Raw genomic sequence first — 14,671 nt, forward strand, 5'->3', positions numbered from 1 at the left:
TTCGGAGATGTTAGGAAGTTTAGCCATCATCCAAGGATCCCAAATATCAAATTTCATCGCAAATGGGCAATCCTAAGGCTATTTTCGAAGCAATTTACGGTTTAGCTGTGAAACCGTCTCAATTTCACTCAAATGCTCAAAACTCAACGAAAATTTGAAACAAATACATGGTTACGATCCTTATACTACCAATTATCCGTTTCTAATACCAATTTTACAAGGCAAATCCATTTGGGGGAAAAGCCCCAAATTTTCGAATCAATTGGGTTGAAAACCCTAATTTTTTCGATCCAAATTCATCCTTTATAGAAGATTGATGCAAGAATGATATACATACCTCGATTAGTCATGATGAATGCAAGCTCTTGAATCAAATTTTGGCGGAAATGGTTAAGATTTGAGAGAGAAATTGAGGGATTGTGTTTCGAACAAATGAACTTAAACCCTCTGTTTATCGCGTTTTTTACGCAGAAAAGACACCCTTGGGAACAGACGCAGCAGGTGCTGCACCTATTCCAAGAGACGCAGCTCTTGCTGCGCCTCTTCCTGGTGTTCCCTCCATACGAGTTTTCAAAAATTCGTTATGAGTTCGTTATTTGTGGGCCCATCATTGGTGCGCCTCTTCCTCGATGCCATTTTATCTTTTTTGGTCCGTTTGACGATTATCTTTCGTTCAGACCCGCATTTCCAAGCCAACAGCAGACTGTTATACGTTATTTATCGCTTCCAAGACTTTGCTTGTCACAATGAGCGGGTATTTCTTCACAGGTGTTTCGACACGCCTTCGTTATATTCCCCAGCGAGAGTAAGCGGATAGACTATCCCTCTCGAGACATGGAGATAAGTTCCCGATTATGTTCCCCAACGAGAGTTCACGACCGACAATCACTTCCTCTCGAGACATGGAGATCAACATTGACCCCGAATTCTTCCGAAGTTTGTTTGAAGCTGAACACGAACAGATTTCTCCCAGCAGTTCCAGACTGTGTCCTGCTTTCTTTCCTCAAAATATTTGTCGACAGACTCTAAAATGTTCCCGACGACAGGTCCTTGGTTCAGACCTCTTGAGCCGCCTCGCGTCGCCATAGTCGTCAGGTTGTAATCTTCGATTGACCTGATGGCTATACTTTGACTTTCGCCTTGTCCAAGCCTCAGTCAAAGTGGGGGCTCTGTAGATACCTCATTTCTGCACCTCCCGCAAACTACCCGGTGATGATTGGGCCGCATGTTTGGTACGCGGAACGATTTGTGACAGTTCGTAAGTTTATCGTCAAGTGATTGCTCAAACACTGATGCCTACCTCTTAATTGTCATCTACGCGTCGATACGGTCGTTTTGACAGTAATTAGAGTACATTTGGAGTCCGGGCCTAAAACCGTCTTCATTTTCTGATAACCGTTAAATCCCGAGTCGGAATGTTCTGGAATGTTCCGGATATTTCTATTCCATGTTTTATAAATATTTCACAATCTTTTATTCTTTGGTAAATAATTTCCCGTAATATTCATACAAAATATTAAGGAAAATAAGATTATCCCGTCATTCCATAAACTAAACACGGAAGTCTTTTTTCCGCAGGAGGAAACCGCTTGGGAATAGACGCAGCAGGTGTTGCGCCTCTTCCAAGAGACGCAGTGACTGCTGCGCCTCTTCCCAGGTCCTTTTCTGCGTTTTTTCTCGTATCTATTTCATATCTTTCCGAGATTCACTTCCGAAGTCTCTCCGAAAACCCTATTTCTTTCACGTGATTAGTATAAATAGGAGCCTTCGCCCCTTATATTTCTCACGCAAGTGTCCGCCCTTCTCTTCTCCCTTTGTATTCTAGACCACGTTCTTACTTTTTGGCATCTACGTGCTTGAACATTCGACCACGTAAGCTCGGATCCTTCTGAGTACCAGCCTCGTTTGCATGACAGACCAATTTGACCAACTCCACATTAATCAACTTAACTAATCTTAATCGTTTTCCTCTTACGAGGGCACTTTCGTACATTCGAGTCGAGCATCACTAATCGATAACTTAGTACTTCTCGTTTCGTCAAGCATGTAAGTCTGAGGGTGTAAATCTCTCTTTTATTTATTGTTCTTTACTTTTCGTATTATCATTAATGTAAGGTTTATGTCGAAAACACCTCTTTAAAACCGATTTCTAAAACCGTGCTTCAAAACCCCTTTTTACGAATTTCCAGAAGACAAACTGTCGAGAAAGAACGCAGCAACTGCTGCGCCTCTTCGAAGTAGCGTGATTCTTCTTATCGCGCCTCTTCGTGAGGCCGTGCATTCCTGCTTCCTTTCTTCTTCCTTCGTCCTCTGTAATTCGTTCTTTCGTTTCTTTTTTGTTTGTTTTCGTTAATTCTTTGATACAATCATAATAATTTCATCTGTATAATATTGTTCATTCATTAACACGTGTAATTCATCATTAAATCCGACTTAAATCCCTTATAATCTCATATTTGCGGGTTTTCTTCATTAAAACTCAATCCGGGTTGTAGGAATTCGATTTGTTCATATTGAGTTTCTGGAATTCGATCTTTGATATATTTTCATCTGTCTTTTGTCGTATTCGTCATTAATTTGTCGTTAATTCGTCATGTCTAACCTATTTTGTTCACCTATGTCACTAATCAATCGTTCGTTCATGTAATTAATCCGTCTTTCCATCCGCCTCATCCATGTTTTATTGCTTTTATGACCTTATTCACATGTAAATAACGTATTTAATCACTTCCATCCGAGTAAATATATTAATTAACCATTAAAATCACCAATTTACATTAACGATTTGCAGTTCCGGCTTCACAGCCAGAACTCACCCTTGGAACAGACGCAGCAACTGCTGCGCCTCTTCCAAAGGGCGCAGTCCTGCTGCGCCTGTTCCAGGTTGAGTTCTGTCTCTGAACTCCGTTGTTGCTTGACCTAGTTTAATTAGTTTACGTATAATTAACTATTAATCATATTATCACCCACTGATCTGTTCGTTAATTCTTTCTTTTATTCTTTTTCTCAAATTATCCGTTTTAAAGGTGTTTTTGACATAGATCAATGAACCCGATGTAATTATTGTATTTTTTCATTATTGTAATTTTGTTTATTATATTTATCATTGTATCTTGTATCATTGTGTATTTTCACATGTAATTGAACTTAAATCCTACTTCGACATTAATTGTATGTTAAATTGATTGTTAACCGACTTAGTCTAATTCTTCACATGCTAGGATTAAAACTTGGATGTTGCATTTCATGCATATAATCGACGATATATCGAGTATAGATGATGTCCCTAATCATTAGTAGAGGCCGCTATCGAGGCGGGCGGGATTAGGTGTTCGATCAAAAGAGCTTCCTAATACGTACCCTCACCCCTTACTCCAGATCTCTGTGAACATCCGTGTTCATTGGCATCCACGAGAGTCATTCTAGACATAGAATGCTAAGGGTAACGATTGCTTAGTGTTCATGTCACTACTTTGTGTCTTGACATGACACGAGGTATTCAAACGGTTCCAATTTCCCATAAAAATTGGTGGCGACTCCACAAAATTCAAACGCTTGTTCTCTCTCCCAAGCGCCCCCGTGGGCCTCATTGTCCACAATTTCTCTTTCCGTTAATCTTCAGTAGTTTAGAAATCAACTACAACCCCCATCCTGTGACCTTAGACAGACCCAATAGACAAGTAGATAGTGACCACCTCCCTGTGGAGATCGACCCTACTTACTGCTAGCTTCTGTTAGTGTAACTAGGTATTTTATTTTTGGTACCTGACGACGGTATCAAATTTTTGCGTCGTTGCCGGGGAGGCTACTACTTTATTTATTTGTTTAATTTTTTCTGTCTTTAGCCTCAAAGGATTTTTCCCTTGAGGCCGTTCTCATCTTTTTCTTTAGTGCTGTTTTGATAGGTACTATAGGTCCTACCTAGACAATTCTAGGTAAAAGATCGTCAAAGGGAAGGCTTGAGTACCTTTGACCCATCACCTATGTTTCGTTATATGGCGCAGCAGGTGATTTATTGCGGGAGATGTGGTGCTGCTGGGCGCAATGCAGCTTTTTGCTTAGCTGAAAATCACGAGGTTTGTGCGTTCAAGCTGCGTAGACAAGCTAGCCATTCAGTTGTAATTGCGCCGCCACATTTGCCTTATCAACGAGGCTATCAAAAGCCTCCGTTTATCCCGTTGAAGAGAATGAAGTGGCTGCCGAGTTGAAGTCTATGATAAAATCACTTATGCTTCAAATGCAAGAAAGCGATAAATCTAGGGAAGCTTACCTCGAGCTACTTGAATCTCAAGTAGCTCAATTAGCTGCCGAGTTGGATTCTAGCGACTCAGAGATGGAATATGCTGTTTTTCCTGTCAGTAGTCTTTCCCATGAAAGACCCGAGTTGTCTAGTGATGATGAAGACATTTATGACTCCGAAGTTGAAGGTGATAATGAAGATGAAGCTTTTCTCAAGCACTTCACCACGGTCCAGCCTAATCCACTCGATCGAACAGTCCACATTGCTCGGTCGAGTAAATTCTATGATGAGGAAGTCGATCGAGTAGATTTAACCGCTCGATCGAATGGTTTGTGTGAAGAAGGCCTCGATCGAACACCCCACACTGTTCGATCGAGTAATGCTGAATTAGAGGACCTCGATCGAATGCTTTACTCTGTTCGATCGAGTAAAATGTGTGAAGAAACCTCTCGATCGAGTTCCATAGCTGCTCGATCGAGAAGTTTGGCCATGGAGAGCAATAAAACGTCATCTTGGTTCGTTTTGGAAGACAATTTTGACAAAGACAATGGTTACGGTGAATCTCCCCTTTTCAAAGCCGAGCTGGATGCGCTTGAGGCCGCGATTTATGGGACGAAATCCACAGAGGAGGGTGACGAGAAGACAACTGAGTCAGTAATCACTCCTAGCGCGGAAGAGGTAATATCTTCCTTTGTCAATGATTCCATCATTGAGAGCAACCAAACCGAGGTAGTTAACGATATTTATATTATTGTTTGTTTGAATAGTACATTGCCTCACTTGACTTATGCTTCGTATTTCAATGCTATACCCCCTCCCAGTCGGTCAAATAATTTAACAGTTTTTCACCGTCCTTGTCGTCAGAAATTTGTTAAACTAAAACGATGCCCTAGATTATTATTAATTGCTCCCGAGCTCCTTAATTTATTTTGTGGACAAATTTAGGAGCTGTCATAGGAAATTTGTTAGGCTTAAACGTTTTTACTATTTTATTTTCCTATGCTATTATCTACTATGGTGCTACTTACAGTTTTATGTAGCACATGCGCAGCTGTTTGATCAGTTGCTGCGCGCTTTGAGCTGTTTTGACTAGGCTAAATTAGAGAGGCTTGAAGAAAAGAAGGTCGAGTTGGGACCTGTCTGAAACTAGCGCTGTCCGGGAGGCAACCCGGAATTTACGCTTTTTAGTTGTTTTTCTAACATTTCGATTTTTGGTGTGTGTTTAATAATGTGTCTTCTCGATCGAGTGCCCTACTTTCTCGATCGAACACTTCTACTGCCCATTGCACTCGATCGAGTAATCTTCTCTTTCGATCGAGTTGGTTTTTCCTTGATTCGCTTCCTGTGATGATGTCCTGCAGCTATTTGTGACCTCCCATGTTGCTGGCTGGTTTGGGGAGGTCCCTACTTCGCGTTATCTTGTAAGTTTTCCGCATCTTCCCTCTCCTTTTTAGTTTGCATTTCCTTTCCTTATTTTTGGGTACAGTGAGGGCATTGTACGGTTTGGTTTGGGGAGGTTATGCATCCATATCTGTGTCTGCATTTATGTTTTTATTGCATTTCTGTTATCACGTTTAATTTCTGTATGCATTGTTGTTTATTTCTATAAAAATTCAAAAATCTTATAAAATTTCAAAAATTTCAAAAAAATTCGAAAAATTTCACGTTTATTTTTGCATATAGGTTGAGTCGGAACGGTAGATTTCCGTGATGATATTGCACTTTAACTTGTCATTTTTACTTGAGCCTTGCATCTAATTGACAGTTATTAGTTTAGTCCTGCGCTTATCTACGAGTTAATGTCAAAAATTTAGCTGACTGTTTAGACTTGACCTGATAAATTGGCAACCTACTTACAATTTCTGAGACTTAGAGCCTTATAACTGGTGACATTCATGACCTGTTTATGTAGGAATTGAGAGTAATACTCCTTGCATAACATGTCCATTACTTTTGCAGTTTTATGAAATTCGATTTCTTGTCATTTGCATACATTCGGGTTTGTGGTTGGTGTCACATGCAGAGAGGTGCTTACAAATTCCCTTTCTTTCATTTTCACCCACTTAGCTCCACATTAGCCAAAAATAGCCTTTTGACCCATTAGCTACACCCAAATTTAGCCTTCCAGTCAAGCTAGTTTAGTGTGACTTTTGTGGTATATCTATCCTTGTTGCGAATTTGGCTCATATCCACTGTGCGGAGTTGGTAGAAAAAGAAAGAATGTGAAAAAAAAAGAGACGTGAAAAGAAGAAAAAAAAATGAAAAAGTTGAAGTTCACGTGAAACAGAAAGAAGAAAAGAAAGAAAAAAGAAAGAAAAAATTGAATTGAGTTGTATGAATAAAAGAGACCGACTGTGTTTACTTCTATCTTGTGACGGTCTTACTCCTCTATTTTATTTACATCTTTTTGAGGAGATAGTGTATTGGATAGTGAGATGTGTGCCAATGAAGGGCACTTGAGCTTTATTTTCTAGACAGCTAAGTTTTGGATGGTCTTTATATGGTCTTGTTTAGGAGCTAGCTTGACGCTTTACCTCCACACTACCATAATCTGTTTCGCCTTTTCTCACCTGTAACCTCACTTTCCCATATCATTTGTAAGCCCTCAGCTGTGACGGACATTGTTGATTGCAATGTATGTATAGTACTTGAATCGTCTATCATTTTTGTTGCATGCATGTTATGTAGGTCGCAGTTTAGGTGAGTGACTGTATTCTCTTTCCCTCTTACACATAATTATTCACCCTTTGCTTCATGAGAGAAGAATGATCACGTGAGAGTCCGATTTGTTGGTCTTGCAAGGTCGATAGGTCAGCTTTATTTATGGACATCTTATAATTCGTTGCGTATTAACTATTGTAGCTATGACTGTTGATTTCTGTTGCATTAAATTGGTTCAAGTAGACAAGTTATAGCTAGCTCTGAGCTTTATTTTTCCGTTTCATTAGTTTGCATTTAGTTTGCTTGGGGACAAGCAAAGGTTTGGTTTGGGGAGATTTGATGCGTGCATTTTATATAAGTATTTTGTACTTTATTTGCACGCATTTCTATGTATTTTGTGTAGTATTTAGCTACAAATGTCCCCCTAATTGTCTACTTTGGTTTGTCTTGTATTATTTGCAGGTATAAAACCGGAAAGGAGCATAATCAAGTCTAAAACATGTCCTTATGCATGCATTTAGGAGATGAGTTGAGTCGGAGCCTTAAGACTACTATTTTGAGATGCGCAAAGGAGTAAGATAGCTAGGCGAGTAAAGGAAGAACTTCAAATTGCTAGTGCCTACTTTGAAGAGCCATATCTCGAGTTCTACATTAGTTTTCAGGTTATTCCAATTGGATATGAAAGCTTGTCCTCTTAGCTTTCCAACGCCACCGGAAACGCCCTATTTGCCCAAGTAACGAAGACATGGCATCTGTTTGAAGTTCAGTGCGCGAAGCAGGAATTGTGCACTGGAAAGTACTCGATCGAGTACAATTGTGTTCGATCGACTCCTTTTTCTACTCGATCGAGTAGTGCCTATTTAATAAGTGTTCGATCGAGTACCTAAAGTACTCGATCGAGAGGTTTTAGCTTGGTTTTGCTCGATCGAGTGATATAAAGTTGCTCGATCGAGTGTTTAGCTATTATACTCGGGATTTTTATCCCGTGTTTTGTTTATTTTATGTTGATAATGACTTCCCTATATAAGGGAAGTCGGGATTAGTTCATAAACGCACTTTTTACTTACGCTTCTCTCATTTTCTGAATCTCTCTAATCTCTCTCCACTGTAACTTTGCTCTTTCTTTAATCTCTTGCTAGTGGATTTGTTCTTTGCGCCGAAACTCTTGTGATTGTAATATTTCTTCCCTTATTAATCTTAATCTATTATTTCCTTGCTTTAATCCTAGTTTCTCTGTATATTAATTTCTGCCCTAATTCATCTTATGCATAATTATTGTTGTTCTATCATGCCTTTAATTACTTTATTCATTATTATTAGTATTGACAACGTTAGTAATATGAGTAGCTAATTTCTCCTATGTTAGGACTAGGAAATCCATGGTAGGATTGTGACGATGTAGCGAATAGACTAGATGGTTTACTTGTGAGAATCTGTCCCATAGCAATATAACTGTACACCAATTTAGTTGAATGCATGCTTCTAAATTACATTAATCTGGTTAATTTCGTTCCTGGATCGGAAGATTGGAATGAACAGACCTGCTATGAACAGTAGACTACCCTAATGAGGACGGAAGTTAAGTTAGTGGAATTCTAGGATAGAAAGTGGACCAGAAGGACCTTTCCGTTATCCTTCTCACAGTAGATTGTCTAGGCTATTTGCAACTGAGTCGATTGACTACCATGGTGAACCGAAATCTTGACATATTCTCTCTTATCTGTTATCTTTATCACATTTTCTGCCTTTATTTCTCTTTCCGTTAATCTTCAGTAGTTTAGAAATCAATTAAAACCCCTATCCTGTGACCTTAGACAGACCGAGTAGACAAGTAGATAGTGACCGCCTCCATGTGGAGATCGACCCTACTTACTGCTAGCTTCTGTTAGTGTAACTAGGTATTTTATTTTTGATACCTGACGACGGTATCAATTGAGGCGGTGTCCAAGTTGGAAAGACCAAAGAATGTGGGTGATATTAGAAGCTTTCCGGGGTTAGCTGGCTATTATATGAGGTTTGTAAATGATTTCTCAAAAATAGCTAAGCCTTTGACTACTTTGATGAAGAAGGAGAATAAGTTCCAGTGGGATGAGAGTTGTGAGACGACATTCCTAACCTTGAAGGAGTGCCTGACTACAGCTCCTATTCTAGCCTTACCTGAGGGGAGTGAGAATTTTGAAGTTTATACAGATGCTTCGAAGAATGGATTGGGATGTGTACTTATGCAGAATAGGAAGGTGATAGCTTATGCCTCGAGACAACTGAAACAGTATGAAGCAAGTTATCTAACTCATGATCTAGAATTGGAAGCAGTGGTATTTTCCTTGAAATTGTGGCCCCATTACCTTTATGGAGCTACTTTTAAGATATTTTTTGATCACAAGAGCTTAAAGTACATTATACTCAGAAGGAGCTAAATATGAGATAGAGGAGGTGGATAGAGTTTATTGAAGATTATGACATGGTGATAATTTAACATGAAGGGAAGGCTAATGTGGTGGCAGATGCACTAAGTTGGAAATCTGTCCATGCTTTGTGCACTGCTATGTCTAGGGCGAGATTGCATGAAGAGGTGCAGAACATGGGCATTTCTATGATTAAGAAGGGAGATATAATTTGAGATTTGACAATTGAGCCAGAGTTGTATGTTGAGATTAGAGAAAAGCAAGCGGAAGATGCACGAGTGACTCGCTGGAAGGGGACCGTGAATGATGCCGTGGAAAATGACGTGGGGAAATAGTTCTCTGTGGCCGGTGATGGTAGTTTGAGATTTGATGGGAGATGGTGTGTACCTGATGATGAAGAATTAAAAAGAAATATTTTAACTGAAGTTCATTCTACTCCATATTTTGTTCATCCTGGAGGAGATAAGCTATATAAAGATTTGAAGAATACTTTCTGGTCGCCTAAGATGAAGAAGGAGGTTGTTGAGTTCGTTGTAAGGTGTTCGATTTGTCAAAAGGTAAAGGGAGAGGATAAGAGACCACAAGGCAGAGTTCAATCCTTGGATGTACTTGAGTGGAAGTGGGAGAGCATTTCGATGGATTTCATTGTGGGGTTGCCTAGGACTCAGAAGGGGAATAATATGATATGGGTTATTGTGGATCGATTGACTAAGTCAACTCACTTCATTCCTATGAAAGATACTTGGAATAAGGCTGAGTTGTCTAAAGCTTATGTCAAGAATGTGGTGAAGCTTCATGATGTGCCTAAGGATATTATTTTTTATCGTGAGTTAAGGTTTATATTTAAATTCTGGCGGGAATTATAATCTTTGATGAGGACTCAGTTGAAGATGAGCACAACATTTCATTCAGCTATAGACGGTCAGATGGAGAGAACAATTCAAACATTGGAGGATATGCTGAGAGCTTGTGTGATGGAGTTTGGTGGATCATGGGAGGAGAGGTTGGATTAGATTGAGTTTTCTTATAATAACAGTTACCATTCTAGTATTGGCATGACACCTTTTGAGGCATTGTATGGGAGGAAGTGCAGGAGTCCAGTGTATTGGGATAACAGAACAGATGCGGTTGTGTTAGGACCTGAGATGATACAAGAAATGGTGGAGCAAGTGCACATTATTCGTCAGAAGATGCGTGCGGCGCAGGATAGACAGAAAAGCTATGCAGATTTGAAGAGAAGTGATATAGAATTTTCCGTGGGAGATAAAGTGTTGTTGAAAGTGTATCCAATGAGGGGAGTGATGAGATTTGGGAAGAAAAGGAAGCTGAGTCAGAAGTATATTGGGCCATATGAGATCTTAGACAGAGTTGGAGAGGTAGCTTACCGTCTAACACTACCTCCAGCTTTGGATAGGGTCCATAATGTGCTTCATGTTTCACAGTTGAGGAAGTATGTGAGTGATCCTACTTATGTACTAGAGCATGAGCATATTGAGATAGATGAGCGTGTGTCTTATGTTGAGGAGCCTAAAGAAATCTTGGAAATAAAAGTGAGGAAGACTCGTAATGGTGAGACAGCGTTGGTGAAAGTTTTATGGTCTAATTATAAGGTGGAAGAAGCTACATGGGAAGCTGAAGCTGCAATGCGAGACCAGTATCCTAGTTTTATGGTTTCAACCGTGCTTTGTGTGGGTGATATGGGTTGGTTATTAACGGGTTGACATAGGTTTTAATGGGTAATGGGATTTGTTTATTAAAACGGGTTTTTGAATTATAAATTATACGGGAATATAATTAATGTAATTAAATTATAATTGGTTGAATTATTTAAGTAAATCGAATAATGAGTAATTAAATTATAATATTGTATTTAGGTGACGGATTTAAAGTGGAGTACTTTTGATTATTATTCTTTGCACTGCGTTATTGGATTATAGCTGCTGAGATAGGTTATTTACTCAACTTGAATATGCCTTTACAAAATTTAATATTTGGATTATGATTGGAATTGAAAATTGTTTGTTGGATGTTTATTGACAAGAATTGTTATTGTTAATCCGTTGATTAATTATTATCCATGTTGCATACTTTTGTATTGTTGTTGTATGAAGACCCGGTCCACAGATTGGCGGGATATATGAGTGTTCGGAGTATATATGGGTGTTCGGGCATTTATGGGTGTTCGGAGTATTTATGGTTGTTCGGAGTATGTATCGGTGTTCGGAATTGTGAACGGGTTTTTGAGCATTTGCATAATTGATTGTGTTATTCTTATATTTATCCCTATTATTTAGATATTCCTACTCAACCGTTTCGTTGACCGTGTATTCGTTAAAAACTTGTGATGAACCAAATATTGGGGAGTAGATTGATTTCAGGTAATAGAGTAGGCTTAAAATGTGTAAGGCTTGTGTTTTCGATCAGTAGGTCGAAACACAAGTCGATTTTTTGACTTAGTAAGTCGAGAGGTCTAGAAGTTTAAGGGAGAGGTGAAGGGGTGGAACACTCGTGTACCCTAAAGTGGTGTAAATGAGGGGGTATTTATAGAGAAATGTGGGATGGTAGGTCGGTTGAGTTTGCTTGGAGGTTAAGGAGGAAGCCCATTAAGGCGCGAGTAGCCTAGTGCCTCAATGGGGTGTCCTGTCCTTTTCGAAAATTTGGATTTTTTCTTTGTTCTAACCAATGTTTTGGTTGGTTGTGTTTTGTGGCTTATGTGATTGCTTAGCCGTCTAAGCTTTCTTTGGGTGTTATTTGGGGTGGGTATTTTGTGTGTTTGACTCGGGTTTGACCTGTATTGAGTATGGATTTAAATTTTGAGTCGGTTTTGGCCTGGTGTCGGTTTTGACTCTAGTTAGTTTCATTTTAATGAAAATGGCATGAATAAACCATTTATGGCATTATTTTAGATGTTCAAGACTCGGGTTGCGGGTTTCTGAGTTGATTTTGGGTCTGAAGTCGGTTTTAACTCTAAAAAGTGTTGTTTTAATGCAAATGAAGTTAGAAAACCATTTTGACATTATTTTTCATATCCGAGTAACGTATTAAACCGTCTCATGTATAGCCAATTTACGCACGCATATCAAGACCGATCATCATCGGGTGTTTTTTAGAAGGTGCAAATACTGGGTATCTACAGAGCACCCACTTTGACCGAGGCTTGGACATGGTGAAAGTCAAAGCATAGCCCCCAGTTAAATCAAAGGGTTTGAGCCAAGGACCTGCCGGCGGGAAGGGCGATGTCGAGGCGACTCGGGGATTTGAGTCAAGGACTTGCCGTCGAGAACATTTTAGAGTTTGTCGACTGTCGATGCGGGTCGTTTAAAGTCCATTAGACTATGTATAAAGCCTGGCCAGCCATAAGAAGAGATCATGCCTAGGATACCTTCTGGAGGATGCACAGCAGAGACTTGATTACCGAAGGGTTAGACTAGACAATCTAAGAGTGGTGCTAGAAAGTTAAGGATTTCTTAAAGGATTCATGTTAGCGTAGTGGATAGCATCGAGTAGATCTAGATTAAAGAATCTAGCCAATATGATGATATATGGTAATCTCAAGAGTCTAAAGGGTTAGACTTAGAGTGTTCAAGAAAAGTCCTAACGGCTCAAAGTTTGGAAACCTTGGGTTACTAAGGAGCTTAAATTATAGGTTGATGTTGGATATGCTTAACGAGTTAAAAAGGTTTCTCTAAAACAGTTCAAAGGAGGTCAAGAAATCTAAGCAAAGACTAAGGAGTCTAATGAGGATATAAAGTGTCTACGCTAGATAACCTAAGGGTTAACTGTGTGGCCAAAAGTTTCTTTGGGTTCTAGGTTATTGGGTTTAAATATCCCAGGTGTCTTAGGGTAGTGACTTCTTTATCATATTGACGTTTAGAGGTTTTGCTAAAGAGAAATGAACTCCAGCTTTCTCAGGGCCCTAAACGAACTACGTTGGGATAAACCATCTTAGCAAGGCTCTCTGAAAAACCATTTAGGAAGAACGCTGCTTCGGAATCATGAATCATGTTACGAGGATCTTCGAAAGACCTGTGTGTCTTTCAATTAAAAATCGGTACTCGCTGGGGAGTTACAAACTTGCCAGGACACACTAGGGACATCAGTTGCTGCTCGCCGAGAGGTAAAGTATGACAAGTAATTAACGCGTTTAAATCCCTTGGCCTTGACGGGTTGGCGTTTGCTATGAAGAACTCAGTACTCAGTTAAAGTGCGTTTTGCTTCTCAAGATTATTTGCATGGTTAGTGGTCACACAAATTCGCAGTCTCATAGACAAGCACGCAGGCGAGTAAGCATATAAGCACATAAGCATGTAAGCAATTAACACGTACTATCTCGCGTGTGGGGAGATAGAGGTTTTGAAAGTTGTAAAGCATAAATGTTTTTAGGATTTAGAGTTTGATGCTCATATATCCATGATTTGATAGGTTCAAGACACGTGAGTTGTAACGAGATTGACTCATATGGACGCAGATTGACAGACTGACGTGAACGTGACACCAAACTAAGGTTTGACACGAGACGTGGATGACTCTGACAGACTTTGCCTAGGTATGTGAAACTACTAGCTAAGAAAGGGGGACAATGCGTATCAGATCCTTGAAGTAGAAGGTCCGCTTGGTTGAGGGTTTTCAAAAGCACGAATCATATCATCTTCTTTGCATATCTTTGCCAACGTTTGCCTGTTTGAGACCCCTTCTTGAGGTGTGATGCTTCGGAGAGCGGAACTAACATATTGCCGTCGTCCAAACCGAGCACTAGGCTAAATGTTGTTTATTTTGGGATTTAGTTGGACTTAAAGAATGAAGGACGGCAGCATCTCGGAAGAGAAGCCCCTAGAGTGAGAAGGTGGGAATTTGGCAAAAGAAAGCATGGGGTGACGCCTCCAAGAAGGAGCCCCAAGTAAAAAGGTATAGGATTAAGTTTGCGGCTGAGTGGGTTGGTTTTGAGGATTGATGGTGATGGTTGAGATTAAAAGGGGTTATTGTAAGGGATTGGAAATGATGGATTGACAGTGAGGCACTGGGAGTGATGTTTGAGAGGGATGGTTGTATATGGTGGATTAGAAGTGATGGTTTTGAGTTACGTTTTAAAGGGATTGTTGTATCCTTTTTTTTTTTGGGGAAATGTAAGATTATCATTAAAATTATAAAAGTCCCAAACACCATACAACATTGATCAGCTAACCATTCTCACTACTGCTCTAGGCCGTAGTTAAGTAATTAACCCAGCCTATTACTCTACTATTTCTAGACTTAATGTCACACTGTCCAAGTCTCATTACAACATCATGTTTGACCTTACTACATAAAACATTTGGTCTCCAAATCAGTCCATCCAATCTGCTTAGATTATGACAATGCCAGAGCT

The 14,671-nt window shown here is 39.7% G+C and overlaps 1 protein-coding gene across 1 annotated transcript; it reads left to right on the top strand.

The window, feature by feature from the left end:
* The first annotated feature begins 9,941 nt into the window (after positions 1-9,941).
* LOC141588605 (uncharacterized) lies at positions 9,942-11,027 on the top strand. Its single transcript, XM_074410038.1, has 3 exons — positions 9,942-10,141; positions 10,355-10,588; positions 10,673-11,027. The coding sequence occupies exons 1-3, from the start codon at positions 9,942-9,944 to the stop codon at positions 11,025-11,027; spliced, it is 789 nt and encodes a 262-aa protein (XP_074266139.1).
* The last annotated feature ends 3,644 nt before the right edge of the window (positions 11,028-14,671 follow it).

Source organism: Silene latifolia, chromosome 6 (assembly GCF_048544455.1).
Source record: "Silene latifolia isolate original U9 population chromosome 6, ASM4854445v1, whole genome shotgun sequence".
NCBI classification, from domain to species: Eukaryota; Viridiplantae; Streptophyta; class Magnoliopsida; order Caryophyllales; family Caryophyllaceae; genus Silene; species Silene latifolia.

Excerpts from the sequence above, each read along its gene's own strand:
- LOC141588605 (XM_074410038.1), top strand. The coding sequence starts at position 9,942 with ATGGATTTCATTGTGGGGTTGCCTAGGACTCAGAAGGGGAATAATATG. Across the intron at positions 10,142-10,354 it reads ATTTTTTATCGTGAGTTAAG|TATTGGCATGACACCTTTTG; the intron begins GTTTATATTTAA and ends TTACCATTCTAG. Across the intron at positions 10,589-10,672 it reads GATAAAGTGTTGTTGAAAGT|AGTTGGAGAGGTAGCTTACC; the intron begins GTATCCAATGAG and ends GATCTTAGACAG.